The sequence below is a fragment of the Poecilia reticulata genome, chromosome 13 (assembly GCF_904066995.2).
Source record: "Poecilia reticulata chromosome 13, P_reticulata-male-v2, whole genome shotgun sequence".
NCBI classification, from domain to species: domain Eukaryota; kingdom Metazoa; phylum Chordata; class Actinopteri; order Cyprinodontiformes; family Poeciliidae; genus Poecilia; species Poecilia reticulata.
Genome location: NC_088842.1, coordinates 28,800,990 through 28,818,330, shown reverse-complemented (window position 1 = coordinate 28,818,330; position 17,341 = coordinate 28,800,990). Strand labels below are relative to the sequence as shown.

General features: G+C 39.5%; 2 protein-coding genes across 2 annotated transcripts; one reads left to right on the top strand and one right to left on the bottom strand.

Annotated features, from left to right (window-relative positions):
- Window positions 1-4,699: 4,699 nt before the first annotated feature.
- ttc36 (tetratricopeptide repeat domain 36) lies at window positions 4,700-8,422 on the top strand. Its single transcript, XM_008426424.2, has 3 exons — window positions 4,700-4,955; window positions 5,161-5,349; window positions 8,074-8,422. The coding sequence occupies exons 1-3, from the start codon at window positions 4,850-4,852 to the stop codon at window positions 8,340-8,342; spliced, it is 564 nt and encodes a 187-aa protein (XP_008424646.1). The 5' UTR covers window positions 4,700-4,849; the 3' UTR covers window positions 8,343-8,422.
- LOC103475041 (F-box only protein 40) lies at window positions 6,314-16,330 on the bottom strand. Its single transcript, XM_008426423.2, has 4 exons — window positions 15,789-16,330; window positions 15,613-15,652; window positions 12,973-14,859; window positions 6,314-10,610 (listed from the first exon to the last, which is right to left on the bottom strand). The coding sequence occupies exons 1-4, from the start codon at window positions 15,974-15,976 to the stop codon at window positions 10,428-10,430; spliced, it is 2,298 nt and encodes a 765-aa protein (XP_008424645.2). The 5' UTR covers window positions 15,977-16,330; the 3' UTR covers window positions 6,314-10,427.
- Window positions 16,331-17,341: the final 1,011 nt, after the last annotated feature.

Below are 17,341 nucleotides of genomic sequence, written 5' to 3'. Positions count from 1 at the left end.
ATCAAACCGTCTGCGGTAAAATTGGGAAGGGGAATGAGAGGACAAGCACAGACAGAAGCTGCAAGAGCTCTCTCAAGTGGTGAAACAGGAAACTTCTCCATGTCCTTGAATTGTATTTTCATTTATGCTATTCATGAAAATGGGCGTTCTATCGGAAATCATTGCAATGTGAATTCACAAGTTGTTTGAGGTTTGGTCTTGAAATGAGTTTTTGAATCTCAAAGGAACACAAAACTTGAAGCAGAACACCATGATAACAACCCGAAGCAATACTGATATAGTTATTACAGTTTCATCTGTCCCTGGAAAATAAGAGCAGCTTTGTACGTCCCACTGCTTGTATCATCAGAGGTTTACATACAGTGTTTTGTAAAAAAAAACGAAAACAAGGATTTGAACTTTGTACCTTTTGTTCCACATCATGTTTTAATATGATATTGTGCAGCAGCATATTTAGTTCTAATATTTTCCTCCAAAGAATTGGAAACTGTGTGAGTCGTTTGTGCTAAATTAAATCCGATGTAGCCAACGGCCTGCAGGAGTCACCTTACTGGCAAATAATTAGTCTCAGCATCAATACAGCTGTTTTCAGGAGGTTTGGTGAATAATTTTAGTACGGCAACAAAACCATGGAGACCAAGTAACACACCAGAGATGTCAGAGCTTTAAAGGAGCAGTGGAGGAGCTGGAACTCAGGTGGAAGAATCTGATGAGAGTAAAATGTGCACAATCGATCCAATATCAAGTAAATACAGGGCCAATATCGCTAATACTTTTTATTATTTTATTATTTGACTTTTAGGTGTTTCCTTCACGTTTTCTTTGAATTATTTTGCAAAAAACCTAAGACTGAATTTGAACAAAGTTAATAGGCGTCTACAAAATACTTCAAATAACAAATTAACATCCAAGTTGAGAGCAAATCAAAACTAATTAGATTTTTTTGTTAGCATTGAGAAACTACAAAAATAAAACAAAATGTTAAAAAGTGATTTGAAACCAAAGTATCAATCTTATCATGCTAATGTTAAACCAATACTGATGCCAATCTGGGATCAATATTATCCCTATTTTGGATTGATCCGCCCACTTCTAGCAGACAGAAGCTGTGCACGCCCCAAATGGTGCCGTTATGTAAAGGTGGCAAGGAAAGATAATAATTGTTGAAAGAGCGCCATGAGATTTTCAGTTTGCCAGAAGACATCCAGAAAAAAAAGGCCAACATGTGGAAGAAGCTGCTCTGTGCATGGCAGAAGACTGACACTTCTCTCTGATCGCAGCATCCCCACAGTGAAACGTGGTGATGACATCATGCTGGGAGGATCATATCGTTCAGTATTTACATGGGAAGATGGATGGAGATGCAAATAGTGCAAATCTGCCAGGAAGCCAGTTACAGGCATGGAGGAGGTTCACCTTTAGCCTCTGGATGTTCAAAGATGGGAGAGATTTACAGCAAAACGTGGATGTAACATGACTAGTTGTAAAAATGTTCAAGTGGTATCAATGTTGTGGTCAATCAAGTCTGTGTACTTTTTCCTCCTGTTAACAGAAACACATGAGAACCACATACTCCAGTTTCAGTCAGCTTAGGTTTAGTTTCCCTGTGAAACAAGCAGCTAACTCGACGAGTCAGGCAGCTTCCTACAGCCTTCAGGCAGCTTCTGGATATTTATTTATTGTACTGGACAAAATCTGAGCACACAGAGTCCCTCTGCATAGCTGTGCATCTACCTGATGGCTTCTGTTTCTGTGCAGTTGCATCATCGATAAGTGCTAGAGCGCCATTCTCACTGGCAGCCACCTGAACTACTTTAACTGATGAAGAGGCTCTGAAAGCCGTTTGTGTTTGTAGCGTTTTCTGTGTCGAGTCCCACTGAAGTTTGTTGAGGGAATATTTCTGTGCAACCGCTGCCTGGTTCTGACTTATTCAAAGTATTTGCTCTTTCGCTAAATTGTGAATGTATGGATATTTTGATAAGTAACAACACATACTTTCTGACAGCGAACTTGAATTCTGATGAGGTAAAAATATTCCTTTTTCATTCTCCCACAACCCGTTTGCTGCAAAAGTCTCTTTCTTATCCACTGCCCAAGCTGATATGTTTCATTTACTTTTGTCATCTGCCTTTAAATATGACAGGTATTGGTACAGGTACAACAAAATACCCGTAAAACAAACGTTTAGCACCAAACTATCCGAAACTGCATGTTCTGAAACATTAAGTACAAAGAGTAACTACCTTTTGTATTTTCAAACAAATTTAGATTAGACTATGGAGAACCAAAACTAACACAATAATAAATAAAAGAATAAATATATAAATTTAAAAAATACATATATATCCGACATAAATAAAAGAATAAACATATAAATAAAATAATATATATCCAACACAATAATAAATAAAAGAATAAATATATAAATAAAAGTAGAAATATATTAAAAAAGAATATATATTTTTGATAAGAAATAAAAGCATAAATATATATTTTCTTTTTCATTTCCCCTTACACACGAGTTTCCGTCAAGAAAAATTGATAATTTGCTTTGCCTGTTTTGCTTCTCCCTTTTCTGCTTGCTGTTTTTCTGCTCTATTATTTGCTGTTTTATTTGCTCGCTGTATTTCTGCTGCATCGTTATGTTAATGAGGTGGGCTGCCTTCTATGTCCAGCTCTCTATTGGTCAATAAACAGGAAAGAGAACGATCCGTGTGCAGATCGATTGTGCATGCCTTCCTACTTGCCGCTTTCGGCCTCAGTTCAAAAGTCCTGAAGTTATGCAGGAATCTCAACGTCGCTCAGTTTCTGAATTGTTAAGGTTGGATGAGTTGGAACGCGTTAAGTTTTTGGTTAACTATACTTCTGTAATTTTGTGGAAGAGGTTAATCATATTGTCACTTCATTAGCAACCACCGGTTCAACTCCTCCAACACAAAGCCCCAGGGCCAGGCCAACGCGTAATTTGAGCAAGTGTTCTTTTGCTTCCCTCCTTGTGTTTCTTCTAGTTTTAATGTAAGTCGACAGCTTACGTATGTATTTTTTTTTCTTTTTTTATCGTTCAAAATTCTACCACTGGGGGAATTTACTTAGCTTATGTTCTGTCAGCTTATGTCTGACATTTACTCTGAGTTTGAGGGAAAATGTTTTAGCATTTCATTTTTTGGGGCAGATGATAATCGATAGCATCAACTGGCCTAACGATGAAGACATAGATGAGTTTTAGGGGGCTCCTCCTTGAAGCTGCGTCTCCAGCCAAACTTACGATCTCAGAGCAACTCGTACTCATGTACATTTTTCTGTTGAACATTATTCCTGGATTTTAAAAAAATGTATTAATTTATTTATTGCATGAATGTATTAATTGTAACAATAAAAGCCGCCTTGTGTCCAGCAATAGGTCTATGCACTAGCTTGGCAGACATTTAAAGCAACATTTATGTTTATCTCTTTAAAATCTAAGCCTAGGGTTTGCTCTACCTACATCTTCTTTAATACAGTTTTATTTTAAGTGGCATACAGTGAAAAGGAATTGCTGTTGAGAATACTGTGAATGCCACAAAGACCTTTTCTATTTCAAAAAAGACAACAGTGCTTCGCCTTTCCTTTGACAGTAAATGTTGCTCTCTGGGAAATGCGTATTGTTCCTCTGGCATCAAACGGGAACAGAGCAGGAGCAGAAATAATAATAGGTGCATTGTATGTTTTAATATTTCATGTGCAACGCTGGTGCAAATTGCCTTTGGTATTGGTTTGGTATTTGCACTGGAAAAGCTTGCAATACATCTGTGTGCTAGTTCAGAGAGTAGCACGGAAAACAGTTTTTTATTTGCTGTTAGCACATTAACTATTTTTTCTTTTGGAAAAAAAAACATGTTCATGTGGAAATGCTTCTGGAGGTTCTCATCTGTCTTCCTTTAACGTATTTCTAGGAAAACTCTGCAGCCAGAATCTTAACATTTGTATTACTTGGTACAATGGTCAGTTTAGATGTGAATACCTTAAGAAACCAAAAGTATAAAAAGACTAATAACTGCTATTTTGTTTCCATGCTACTCATGTAGTCCATTAAGAAATTGAACTGCCCTCCTCAACGTTTACACATACTTTAAGGATTTTTATGGGAGGTTGCATTGTTTTTTTGTTTTTATTTTCAAAAAACAAAATCGGAACAAACCTAGCGACTTTTTTCTGTTATTGTTAACTTTAGGAACAACGTGTGAAGCACCAGTCTCACTGCAGTAATTGCGATGTAATGATGGACCAAACTGTACCGTTGTAACCAATAGAAAGATTCACCTGCAGTAGCCACCCTTCAACATAAGAGGGCAGCACAGCGAAGACTTGTAGATGAAATATCACGGAATTAAACAAGCTTACAGCAAAATGAGCCTATGCGTTGTTGTTCAGCTCCTGGCATTGCAGCAAACCACCTTCCTCAACTAGTCATCTTTCATTATTATTATTTTTTTCTACATCCCATCTATCTAATTACTTTGTTTATATGTTGTTAATTTAGCTGTGCTCTTGGCCTAGTAGCTGTAAGCTGTTCTTACATTTTCTGCAAATAACAAACTAAAACATAATACTAATCTGTTAGTTTCTTCTTCCACATGAGAGCTGATATGCTCAGTGCTTTCTAACTTGCATTTTTTTCCCCCGAGTTAACCAAATTCAGATGTGCTGGAATCTCAAAGTCCACCTCTGCTTCCGCCCCCTTCTCTGATTGGCTGGCAGCGATGGCACAGTTTGCGGGAGGAAGAATGCCCTGTCCTGCTGTGATTTAAGTGTCATTACTTCCCTCTTTTTTTTTTTGTAATTCTCTGCCTACTCCACACACAGCAGGAAGATGGCTTCAGCACATGACAGAGCTGTTCTCCAGGCTATATTCAACCCCACCACCCCCTTTGGAGATGTTCCTGCCCTGAACCAAGAGGAAGAATTAATTGATGATGGTGAGCGTGAGCTTCTGACTTGATGCGTCTCTGCATATCATGTCACAGCATATTGAATTTATTTGAACACATTCCATTCCGAGGGAGAGAAAAAAAAAGTGTAATCAAAACTTAGTTCTGGGTGACATTTCTGTGTTTTTCTTTGCCACGGTACCTGTCAGCTGAGTGTGAATGCGCTTCCAACCTGTTTATCTCCTCCTGCCAGACAGGGGTTTTGACATGGAGTTGCTGAAGCAAGTGAGAGAGCTGGAGATGCGGGGTGTCTCAGCGGCAGAGGCTGGGGAGTTGCAAGCCGCTCTTCAGCTGTTCAGCCAGGCAGTCCACATCCTGCCTCAGCGAGCCTCTGCCTATAACAACCGGGCCCAGGCCCTGCGGCTGCTGGGGGACACAGCAGGTAAATTCAACAAATCCAGTAATAACCCTTCCCAGAGGCGCTGCATTGTGCCAGCATGTCAGACTGCTGAGTCTGAGGCCAGCGTGACACAATGCAGGAACTCTGCCTGTCTGCTGCATTTATAAGCCCTGTGTTGGCCTCTTATTATTATGGTCTTTATATGCTAAAGATGGCTGGGGCTTTAGGAAGAATTTTACTGTTCATATCACGTTCATCTAACTGCATTTTCACACCTGAAAAGACTCTTTTTATAGATAAAAATTCCAACATTTTTAGCTGATACCAACCCGTTCCTCGCCCCGCCTGTGGTGGCGCAGCACCAAGAACCACTTAAAGGAAACGGCATGACAAGAAGAAATGAGTAAACAAATATGGAGTAGTGTCAGATTTTAGCGACACTTGTCTTTGGTAAAAAAAAAAAAAAGACTTTACTACTGGTAGCACTAGACAGATTATTTGCAGATTATCTCTGTCCTAGTGATGGGTAAATGAGACGTCATGAGGCGCTTCGACTCATAGCAACACTGTATTGATACTGTGTCGATACTGTGTCACTCAATACTGACCCCTGCTGGACATTAAAAATTCCTACAGGCAACGTAGTGATTTGATGACAGTCTATACAATAGGATTTAAGTCTTTGTATTTTATTGAATATTGAATGTTGTATTATGTCATATCTTCAGTTACATTTAAAATATATTTGATATACAGTCAATAAAGAATGTGAACATGTACCATAAAGTGAAAATTTAAGTGAATGTGTTTGGAATGAGGATGCATGGACTGTTTTTTTCCCACACATTTTTATAAAAAAAAAAGGTTTTTACAACCTTTTGAAATCTAGCCTGTTACGCTTTTTTGACAAAACTTCTCCTTCGGTAGAAAAAAATTGAGTACACTACATTTACAGCGAACCCTTGTTTTTCTTAGAGGTTGCGTTCCGAAAATAACCCGTGAGGTGAAATCCGTAAAGTAGTTGCCTTTATTTTTACAGTTATTATACAGCATAAATAAATACTCTACATTGAAACCAAATAACAAAACCTGTTTTCAGATCAGCGGATGTGTGTGTGCATCAATCGGGCCTTAATGTAATCCGCAGTCATGTCATTACAGCGTCTCCTCCAACCTGCCCCGCCTGATTCACAGCTGTATCTACGGCAGAGCGACGGATCTCGTCAAACGAGCCTCCGGTCGGGTTCTGCTGCCTCTGGCCACAGTTTTTTTTTCCAGCAGACATTGAAAGTTTCAGTTTCCATCTCCTGAGTGGCCAATCTGTATTAAACACTGTAACGTTATTGGCACTCAGGTAGAGAAGAAGAAACCAATCATATGGTCAATTAGGACGAAGAACACTGTGGAAAAAAAACTGCACAAAAAAATCTGCGAAGCAGCGATACCGTGAAAAGTGAACCGCGTTACAGCGAGGGTTCACTGTATATGAAATAATTTATAAAAAGCAACAGAGTAATTTGTAGAATGACTGCATATCTGAGTTTATCTGTGTATCTGGGACTTCATTCTCATGCCTGGCCTCATAATGCCTCAGCATTGAAAAGGTGGATTTATTTAAATAAGACAGTTTAATTAAACATATGCGACACTTAACCTGCAGAACATAATATGAAAGTAAACTAAGAGTCAGTTTCAGCTGAATTTGGGTTCAGATAGATTAAGTAGAAACTGACAAGAACCAGATGAAACGACAAAAATGAAAACAAATTTATTTTCCAATCTAAGATCAAAATGGTCCCACACTGCGGAAACCATTCATTTGAAGCTGCTCCATAGATGATAATGTAAAAAATCAAGAATTTGTTTGGCAAATGCTTTTGACAGATTTGCTTCCTTATAAACACAGTTTGGCATCCAGTGTCATTTTGAAACAGTTCCTGTATTGGTCATGTGACTTGCTGAAACCAACACGTGCAACGACACGGGTTTTGGTCTGTGGGCTTGACGCATGCGCCGACGCGTCGGTGTTGCTGGACCCCTTTCATTTTGTGAAAATAATGATAATTTTGGCATGTATTCAGCCCATTTACAATGATACATAAAATTTAGTGCAACTAATTAGCTGTAGAGATTAGTAATTAGGGTCCACCTGCATGTCATTTAATGTCAGTATAAGTAAATTGGTTTGTGAAAACCTTAGAGGATTAATAAACAAACAGCATCATGAATAATTAGGTGGAGTTGTGGAGACATTAAAGCAAGTTTAGGTTATAAAGACTGAACTGTTCAGAACTGCATCCTGAAACTGGAAAAACTGGGAAATTCACAAACCAACCAGAAAATTGCTGTCAATCAAAGAAAATGATCAGTTTTACCTTGAATTTCTTTGTTTTTTTTCTTGTGTTAACAGGAAGTTTAGTCATTAGTCGTTTCTAACTTTATCAATGTTGTAATACATGTCTGTGTGTTTCAAGCACAAAACTTCTCTCATAACTTCTATTTTATTCTGTTTATTTTGCTATGTTGCATTTGTTGCTTCCTCCCTTGAAAAAGAGGTTTTTCATCTCGAGTTTTTTTTTACCCTGAAAAAATAAAGTTTATATTAAAAAAAGCTTTTACTATTTACAAATGCTGCAATTCAGGCAAAAACTACTCAAAGAAATGAGCAGTAGATGAAAGTTTACTGCTGTATTTGATTCTTTAGTTAAACATACTAGAAAGAAAATCTTTCTCCCTAACATATATCTACATGCTTTATCGTGCCAGGAGCCCTGCAGGATCTCGATCAAGCCATCTCCCTCAGCGGCGGTACGGGACGCAGCGCCTGCCAGGCTCTGGTGCAGAGAGGCCTCCTGCGGAGACTAGCATGCCAGAATGATGAGGCCAGGGCGGATTTTGAGAAAGCGGCTGCTCTCGGAAGTGAATTTGCTCGACAGCAGGCAGTGCTTCTTAATCCGTATGCAGCTCTGTGCAACAAAATGCTGTCAGAGGTGATCAACAATCTTCGCAACCCCAAGTTGCCAGAGATGGAGTAGCTGGTGAAGATATTTTTTGTCAGCGTCTTTCATTTTGATGCTGAATGTCAGAAAAATAAAATGTTTGCTTTTTAAATGTCTTTTTGACCTTGTCGCCAGTGCTCCTTCCACTGTAAATAGGAATCTGGGTGTATATCATACATTATCCACTAACATTTTAAAACAAAAAATACATTAACAAATGAAACATGTAGCACTTTTTTAATTCCAGCAACATTTGCAAAATATTTTGGTAGCAAATGCTAAAAAGATATATTAATTTAACTAAATATATTCATTCAGCTCACTGTTTTTCTCATTTGTTGTTTGTGACACGGCACTGTTTCTTCATAACAGTCATATTATGAATGAAAATATCAGTCTGGTGAAAATAAATAAGTCACAGACTTGACGCTGAGAAAGTGTCTGAAAAGTGTTAGAAGCAAAAATAGCAGTTTTGTTTCCAACTTTAACTAGTTTTGTGTCAGTGCTAACACAGAGATGAAAATAGCTAGCTAAGGTTTTTTTGGCCTTTGCTAATGAATGGTAGCAGCAGTGCTTGTCAGCTAAACTTTAACGTGCCACCTTGTTAGAGTTGACTTGTACCGCCCACCTGTTCACCGTTCAGTATTTGTGTATTCAAGCCATTTATTTGTATAGCATATTTCAGCAAAAAGGCAGTTTAAAGTATTTTACACCATAAATACATAATACAATTATGAAACAAGCAATAAACATTACATTGTCAAATCATCAAGAAAAGATACATCAAATATATTGATCAATGTTCTAGTTATGAATCAAAGGTAACTCTAAGCAGATGGGTTTTAGCCTTTATTTGAACAAACTCAGTTTCTAAGCTGTTTTATTGTGTTTCTGGAAGTTTCCTCCAGATTAGGGGAGCATAACACCTGAATTCTCCATGTTTGGTTCTGGTTCTGGGGATTCAGAGTAAACTTGAATCAGATACCCTCTTTAGAATCTTTAATGTATTTTGGTGATAACCCATTCAGTGATTTATGAACTAATAAAAGTATTTTCAAGTTTATTATGAGAGCTACAGGGAGCCAGTGTAAGGACTTTCAAACTGGAGTCAGTTGCTCTTTTTTCCAGTCTTAGTGAGAAAGCGCAGCTGTCTGATCTGTTTCAGTAACAAATGTAAATAAAGATAAACGCGTGGATGAGTTTATTTAGATCTTCCTGAGACTTTGTCCTTTAATCCAAAAAAAGTGTTCCTCAGGTGACAGAAGGCCGACTTTGTTACCGTCTTCATGTGTCTCTGAAGGTTCAGGTCAGAGTTCATCACTACACCCAGACTTCAGGCCTGATCTCAGCAATAGCCAAAGCTGTGTGATGACTCTCGATCGGCCCTCTTTATGTCCAAAGATAATAACTTCAGCTGGGAAAAGTTATGGCACATCCACACATTTATCTGTTCTGGTGCCTATCTCCAGCTGTCAACAGGCGAAAGGCGGGGTCACTCTGGACGGGTCACCAGTCCATCAGCACAGAGACAGACATGACAAACAACCATGCACACACACACACTCACACCTAAGGAGAATTTATTCAGACCAGTTAACCTGACAGTCATGTTTTCAGACTGGGAGGAAGCCGGAGTACCCAGAGAGAACATGCAAACTCCATGCAGAAAGACCCCGGGCCGGGAATTGAACCCAGAACCTTCTTGCTGCAAGGCAACAGCTCTACCAACTGTTGAAAATAAAGTATTTTTTCCTAATCTAAACTAATATATAAGGCAACATGGATTCAGAATATCTAAGGCAACATGGATTCAGATATCTAATTTTTTTAACACTCTGTAATGTGATGCCATGCTCTGCACAGGCACTTCTGCTCTGCTCCACTGGATGTCAGCCTTACCACATTGAAACAGCAGCACCTCCTTTTGGCTTCACAAGCAACAAGGGTAATTTTTTGCTTTCAGCTCTTAAGTGAGATGATTCAACATGTCTAATGAAGATTTCTTCCATTTTGACACAGCAGATGGGCAGAGCACACATGCATCAGCCAATTCCTCCAGTGACTCCTAAAAATGGCGCTGCTCCTGCTGTGGTCCACCCACTGCGTTCCAAGATGTAAGGATTATCTTTTGTGCTTCAGTTGTTGGTGTTTTTCTCTGACCTCTTGCAGGCAGGCCAGAGCTGCCGGCTCCCTGCGCTCCTCTCTCTGATAGAAGGAGCAGCTTTTCAGGTGCTCCGACATGGAAGGAGCATCACTGAAGCTCCAGCGGTCCACCGGAGAAAACAGAGAGCTGAACCTCCAGATCTGTGAAGCATAAAGGAAAACATAACTTCAGCAGCAGGGCAAAGTGCAGTGGTGGCGGCTGTATTTTTAATTCAGATGGAATCTAGAGCACCGAGTATTTTTATTCCATGTCAGAGCACGATGGGATTTCAATGCCATCTGTTACAAATTTATACAAATTATGCCATTCATTGCAGAGCAAATACCCAGCTGTTGCCCATGCATTCGTTTCAACCTGAAGTGTTTCCATGAGAGATCATATATCCCACTAGTTACTGGGAGTGCTGTGTTTGGTTTTAGGCCATTCCTCATCAATGATATCACTGGAATCCTCTCTGTCTCGTGATTACAGCCTGACCAACAGTCAGTGTAAAAATAGGTGCATGAATTAATGTCTTTCCACTTTGTAAGCTTTGTAAGACTGTTTCTGAAATATATTTTTAAAAACTTTGTAATGGGCTGCACTTTATTCTTATCTGTACTAATTACTTTTTACTTTAGAAATGATCTAAAATTATTTTGTAGATTTTAAATATATTATTGTTTAAAAAAATTTTTAAATGCCTTTTTAGACTCCATGGCCTGCTCCAACACACCGCTTCAATAACTCTGCACCTGCCACTGAAATTGAGCACGATTAATACCGTGCACTCATCTGCTCTGCCTCAAGCAGTCCTCCAGATTTGGATGCATTTCAGAAGGAGACGGTGCTAACACAAAACGCTGACTTTCAATTACTACTGCTCAGCACTTCTAAATTATTCAACAGCTTCTACACAGCGCTCGTAAATCTGAATGAGATTTAAGTGAAACTTATGCCGGTGTAGTTTCCTGGAACAACCGGCATCTAAGGAGGCTGGTTTCTGTGTCAAACAAAAACCCAGCAAACCTGGTGAGATGACAGCTGTTAAATATGACCTCTGACCAGAGCTGCTGTGAGCTCCCAAAAAAACACAGGAGAAATAAATGAATCTTTTCAGCTCTATGTAAGAATATTGATACTTCTTGGAATTCAAAATTTCATGAAGTTGCACTGTATTTTAATTAGTGCCATTTTATTTCACAATCGAGTAACTATGTAAAATAGCTGTATGTGCCATTTGACTTTGCAATTTGACATCTTGAAAATGTCCTTTGTCTCTTTCATAATCGGATTAGCCATTCATGTTAAATGTGACCATAATCAGATTTTGTGCGAAGGATTTATGACCCCAAAGCAATCCGGATACACAGAAGAACATAGAGCTCACACAGTAATTATGGATGCCGGGTATTGATCAATTTTACATTTGTGAATCAATAGGAGTTGACGCTATTGTCACAAGATCATAAATAAAGAAAGATGCGTCTGAACTGCTTGCTTCAGCCACAGTTTACGTCTGAATTTACTGGCTTCTGCTGCTGCAGAATTATGGCGCATGATTCACATCGGTGACGTAAAAGTAGGAGAAAGTGCAACACAACTGTTCAGACTACAAACGCTTTGAAAACTAATTGAAATCTAATGGATTTTGTTTATTATATGGAAATGGCACAAATCAGATTTTTTTTGGAGGGTTGCACAGATTGGAACTGGGCCTTTCAGATTGCAGTGAAAAGTTGGTTAGGGTTACGCAGGAGCAAAAAAACAGTTTCACATCTGCCTGCAAGGTGAATGTAGTCCTCAGGTGACTTCTAACAGTAATGTATTCTGCTGGATTTATTCTAGTGGTGGTACGGGATGAATACAAATGTTTTACATTAAGGATTCAGGGTAATATTAAATACACTTTTTGCATTGTTTTTTACAACTTTTGAAAACCACGCAACTTTTTCTCCTCCATTTAAAGTTCTGTACTGCCTTTTGTCGTCTATTACATAAAACTAAATGTCCTCATTGTATTATGAGTAGGATGCATTTCTTTACAAGCCACTGTGCCATCAGTTTAATGGACCATTGATGGACATGGAACAAAATGCTTCACTCACGTTTCACTTTGCCGCCTGACTCTAAAGGGCAGTAATCTTCACTAAAGACGGTAAGGGGGGAAAAAAGTCAGAAGCCACTTTAAGTGGGAAGCCATTAAAAGCTGCCAACCCTGCTGTTAGAGACTGAAATACTGTTGGAGAGGACTACTGAGAGCCTGGAGAGTATTTACAGCAGCTGCTGTCATGTTTTATGAATGACTGAAATCTTCCAATGACACACAACATAATGGTGACAGTTACTACCTGATGTACCAATATAGAAATCTGACCTTGTTTTTTTTTTACTTTTCACAAGATTGAGATTAAAATGTAACCATTCTATAAAATCGAGATTAAACTGAGATGATAAAGCAATAAAAAAAAAAATAATAATCTGCAGCAATGAACAAAGGAAGGAAAATCTTAAAATACTTGCTTTTTTCCGACTTTTCCATGAACTTCCACCATGAGAATATGTCTTTTTCTTCCACTCCAAAGACACCATTCCTCTGTCCTGCAACAGCGTGGCACAAACTTCTCTCATCAGACGGGAAACTTGTGATAGCTGAGACAGAGTGAAGCTGTCAAGGTAGCCAGCAATATGCTGAAGGATCTCAAGAGGCAGACTGCTGAGGCCATTGAAATCTTGACCAGCACTTCCTGGAGGACTCAGGCTTTTCTCAGCATCTGTGAAGGATGAAGGGAAGTGTGGCTGGAGTACCAGGGCGCTGACATCTTGGCGGTATTTGATTGTAGCTTCTTGACCCGAAGGGTGAAACCTTATCTGGGAAAAAGTACAGCCAAGGTATGCCAAGGGGCAGCGCTGCTGAAACCAGCCACTTAGCGAGGCCTGTATGTCACAGTGAGCATTCCTGAAATGAGACTGGAATTCATCGCGGCGGAAGGAGTGGCCACACGTATAGCTGAAAGATGAGCTGATTTTGTTGTATCTTCTTGTGACGGGTTCAGTTTCAACATCAACATAAAGGCCACAGGGTCTTTCCGCGACGACATTGGCTAGAGTTGCATCTGCTTTAAAGGGGGCAGAAGAAAAGTTGTACGTTTGTGTTCCTATGTCTACATATAGACCATCTGTCGCAACACTCTCTGAAATTAAATGCCCCTTCAGCTCCTTTTCGAGGGAACAGAGAAGTGTTGCACTGATCTCTTCAGACATGGGAAGATTTTCAACTGACACGTCCAAATCTAGAGTACCCACACTCTGGTGTGCAGTTTTGGCCTTGTGTGACGGGTCCTTCAGGTGACTGCGCTTTGCTCTGTAGCTGGCAGGAACATTAAATGAGCGGACAGTCTGAACCTCGATTGGCTCCAGATTACCGTAAACAAAGTCCTTCTCTCGTGGAGTGCATGCAGCAAGTTGACCAAAGTTAATGAGCATTGCCCCGTTGTGCACCAGGTACATGTTATATTCTGCAATGTTGACTTCTTTGCCCAACCTTTCAAGGACACCGTCCTGCCACGGTGCAAGGCCAGTTGCACCATTCACGTTTCTGGACTCATTAACCTCAGCTTGATGTGAGTTTCTGTTTCCCACCTTTTCTACTTCATAGTTTAGAGATTTTTGCCCTTCTTTTTCTTCCTCTTTTCCTCCATTATTTAAACATTTAACAGCTTGGTTGCACCCTTCCTCATCCTTCTTAAATATTTTCTCCCATGTATTGTAATTTTGAGTATTTGCCACACTCCCATTTTTTGCCAAGGCATCTGTCTCTTCTTGACTCAATTCTTTTCCCTCCATCTCTGCTCTGTGATTTTCTGTAAATTCACCACAATCTAAGGAGCAGGGGGTGTCCTCAATAGAATAGCTAACTCCATTGGAAATATTTGGAGAGGCAGGCTCTTCCTCCATCATCTCAGGAAAAATGCTTTTCATTTTAATGGACTGAAACAGCAGGGCTTGATCCCGGAGCGCCAGAGCAACGTCGAGGTTTGCCTCAGTGTTCGGCTGAAGACTTTCAGAAACGTTTCTGTAAAAGGTCATGTCTGTTCCAGGAACAGGCCAGCGGTTCCACTCCTGAGAGCAGCAGACAACACTGGCTGGGCAGACCTCCAGGTGTTTGGCTGACTTGTGGCGAGGCATTCTGAGCGGACAGCCAAAGTCAACATTGAAGCAAGGCACCGTCTCGTTTGGACAGAGAAGCTGGTGCTCTTCTTGCTTACACATATGAAAGGTGGCGCCACAGTTTTTGTGACACTTAATGACCACACATGAGATGGAAAGGTTCACCGGGGCTTGACAGGTGACACTGTAACAGTTGTCACAGTGATCGTGGATGCCTTTTGCCATTTTTGTTCCTTTTGCCTGGAGAGACAAATAAAAACACAACACAGAGGGTAGTAACAATGTGGGCAATATTTTTGCAACTGCTAGGCATTTTCACCAGCTTTCTCTTTGTAAATAATAACAAAAATACCAATCTTCAGTTGTGCTGTCGGAAGACTGGTTTTAGATGACAGTAACTAAGGCTCCGCTGACAAGGACACAATTTTATGCGAGAGTTTTTTTTGTCTTTTAGGCTGTGCCAAAAGAATGAAGCATCTTGGGAGACTAGAAATGACCACTTTTGAAACCGGGTTATAGTGAATTTATTTCAGAACACCAGTTTTATTTTAGCCCTCGTAACACAAGTTCAGCATTGTTTAAAAACCACCTCCTTCTTCATTAGGGTAGTGTATCATGTCCCAAATCCCAGATCATCTCCAACTACTTAACTGAACATGGCAGTGAGTCGGCTTTCAATCTGATCAGATGTCAATCCAACAGAGCTCCTCTGAGATGAGGGGGAAGCGGCGATTTGCATTATGTGCATTATGGATTTACAGCCGACAAATCTGCTGCAACTGCATGATGCCATCATGACAGTGTGGACCTTAATCTAGGATGGGACGCAGAGTCTTTGTTGACTCTGCGTCTTGAAGAATTAAGGAAGTTCTGAGGATCAAATCCAATCCATCAAACCTAATAAAGCAGCCAGAGAGCTCATTGTTGAAAACTACGCATATTTTAAACACATTTTTTAATATTTGGGCTGCAGGTAAAAATATTTGTACTCACCATTTGGAATCTAACCGTTTCAGAACATTTGTTTGTTGTCCTGTAACATAAAATGCAGCGTACAGAAAAAGCAGCAAGAATATGTAAATCTTAAAATGCAACACTTTTAATTGCAATTCTACAATAAAGCTAACAAAGGTTTTAGTCAGCAGCTGCTACAATAACAACATTCTCACCCTTTGTTCTTCTGTCGCCTTGTGTTCACCGGCACCTCTGAATAACCTCTGCACTGTCTGGACATTATAAATAGACACAACAAGAGGGCAGACAGGCCAGTGGGATGGGGCACCGTTGTCACACAGCCATTAAGAACCAAGGTCAAGTTACAGCCTCCACCTCCACCCCACAACGAGAGGGTGACCATGAAAGCAGATAATCCGAGTAATTAGCAGTTCAGCTACTGCATGTTCATAACACGCTTTTAGTTGATATTGAATCCCTTCCCTGGTAAATAACTGTACTTGTTTTAACAGTAGAGCTAAATGACAGTACCAGAGGGGTTACAGTGAAAGTCACAAGCAGTACTTTTACTTTTTTTTTTTTTTCATTTGTATTTTATCAACTCTTGCCATGCTTCATGTTGACCACTGGATGTCAGTCACACACTTTCGGAAATTCAACCAACATTTTCCCAGCAGTCTTTTCTGCCCTTTAAAATAATAATAATAAAAAGCAACACACAACCTTACATGAATTAGGTGACACTTGGTTTGCAACTTGCTTTAAAATGTGTGTGAGATCCCTCACTGAAAAATAATGATAATTTCTCAAGTTTCTTGAGCAAAACAAAAAAATCTCATCATGTCAAAGTAAATCCCTAATTACAACTGCAGTAGTTAAAAAGTGTCCACAGCTGTTAGGTTTCTCCATAATAATAATTTTAAAAAATCTGCATCTGCCTCTCTCAGGCAGGCTTGTCATTCATACGTTTTAATCAATTTAATTCTCTCAGAGGCAACGCTGTTCAAAACAGTGGGGTGCTTAACTAGCCTAAATAGCTACAAGTAATTACACTAATTTACATTAATTCTGTTTGAACTATCCTCCCCTTTACTTACTCCACATCAGTCTGAAAACATCCCCAGCAGCTATTTCATACCCCTGTAGAAAATGTGCTGAATGCTTCTTTTTTTTCTTCTTTTTGTCCTGCTGCAGATCACAATGAACAGCTTATCAGAGCCAGCTGATTTGTTCTCTATAGACCCTGCAATCAGCATACATTACAACTGGCAGACAGAGAGGAGGGACAGACACCATGGTGAAGAAAAGGGAATTCAGCATCACTGTTTTATAGCTGAGAATAGAGTGTTCTGGTGCTGAGCTCAAATTATTCCAGCAAAATTACAGAATGCTTCAAAGCAGGTGGAGAACAAAAAGGATATCATTTATATTTTAAATTAAAACAAACTCCAGTGAGTTTTGGTTGAACATTTAAGATTATGTGCATGGAAATTTTCTTCCAATAACTAATTGTAACTTGAGTAATGTTTGCCAGCTGCTGGGTATTTAGCACGCAGTCTCAAAACAGTTAGATTTTCTGCCTCACAGCTGAGATCAAAACATGTACTTACCAGAAGAGTTAAAGCTCAAGAAATAACACAACAGCTTGATAATTTAATAATGTATGCATAAGCCAAATTGTGCAAAACGATACAGAAACTTTACACGGGTTCAGATGGTGTCAACTGGTGAAAAGCACGGCACGTTATGACAATGATACCAGTTGTTT

Coding starts and splice junctions, on each gene's coding strand:
- ttc36 (XM_008426424.2), top strand. CDS start 4,850: ATGGCTTCAGCACATGACAGAGCTGTTCTCCAGGCTATATTCAACCCC. Junction 4,956..5,160: donor GGAAGAATTAATTGATGATG/GTGAGCGTGAGC, acceptor TCCTCCTGCCAG/ACAGGGGTTTTGACATGGAG. Junction 5,350..8,073: donor GCTGCTGGGGGACACAGCAG/GTAAATTCAACA, acceptor TTATCGTGCCAG/GAGCCCTGCAGGATCTCGAT.
- LOC103475041 (XM_008426423.2), bottom strand. CDS start 15,976: ATGGTCACCCTCTCGTTGTGGGGTGGAGGTGGAGGCTGTAACTTGACC. Junction 15,653..15,788: donor AGGCGACAGAAGAACAAAGG/GTGAGAATGTTG, acceptor TTTATGTTACAG/GACAACAAACAAATGTTCTG. Junction 14,860..15,612: donor AAACGGTTAGATTCCAAATG/GTGAGTACAAAT, acceptor TTGTCTCTCCAG/GCAAAAGGAACAAAAATGGC.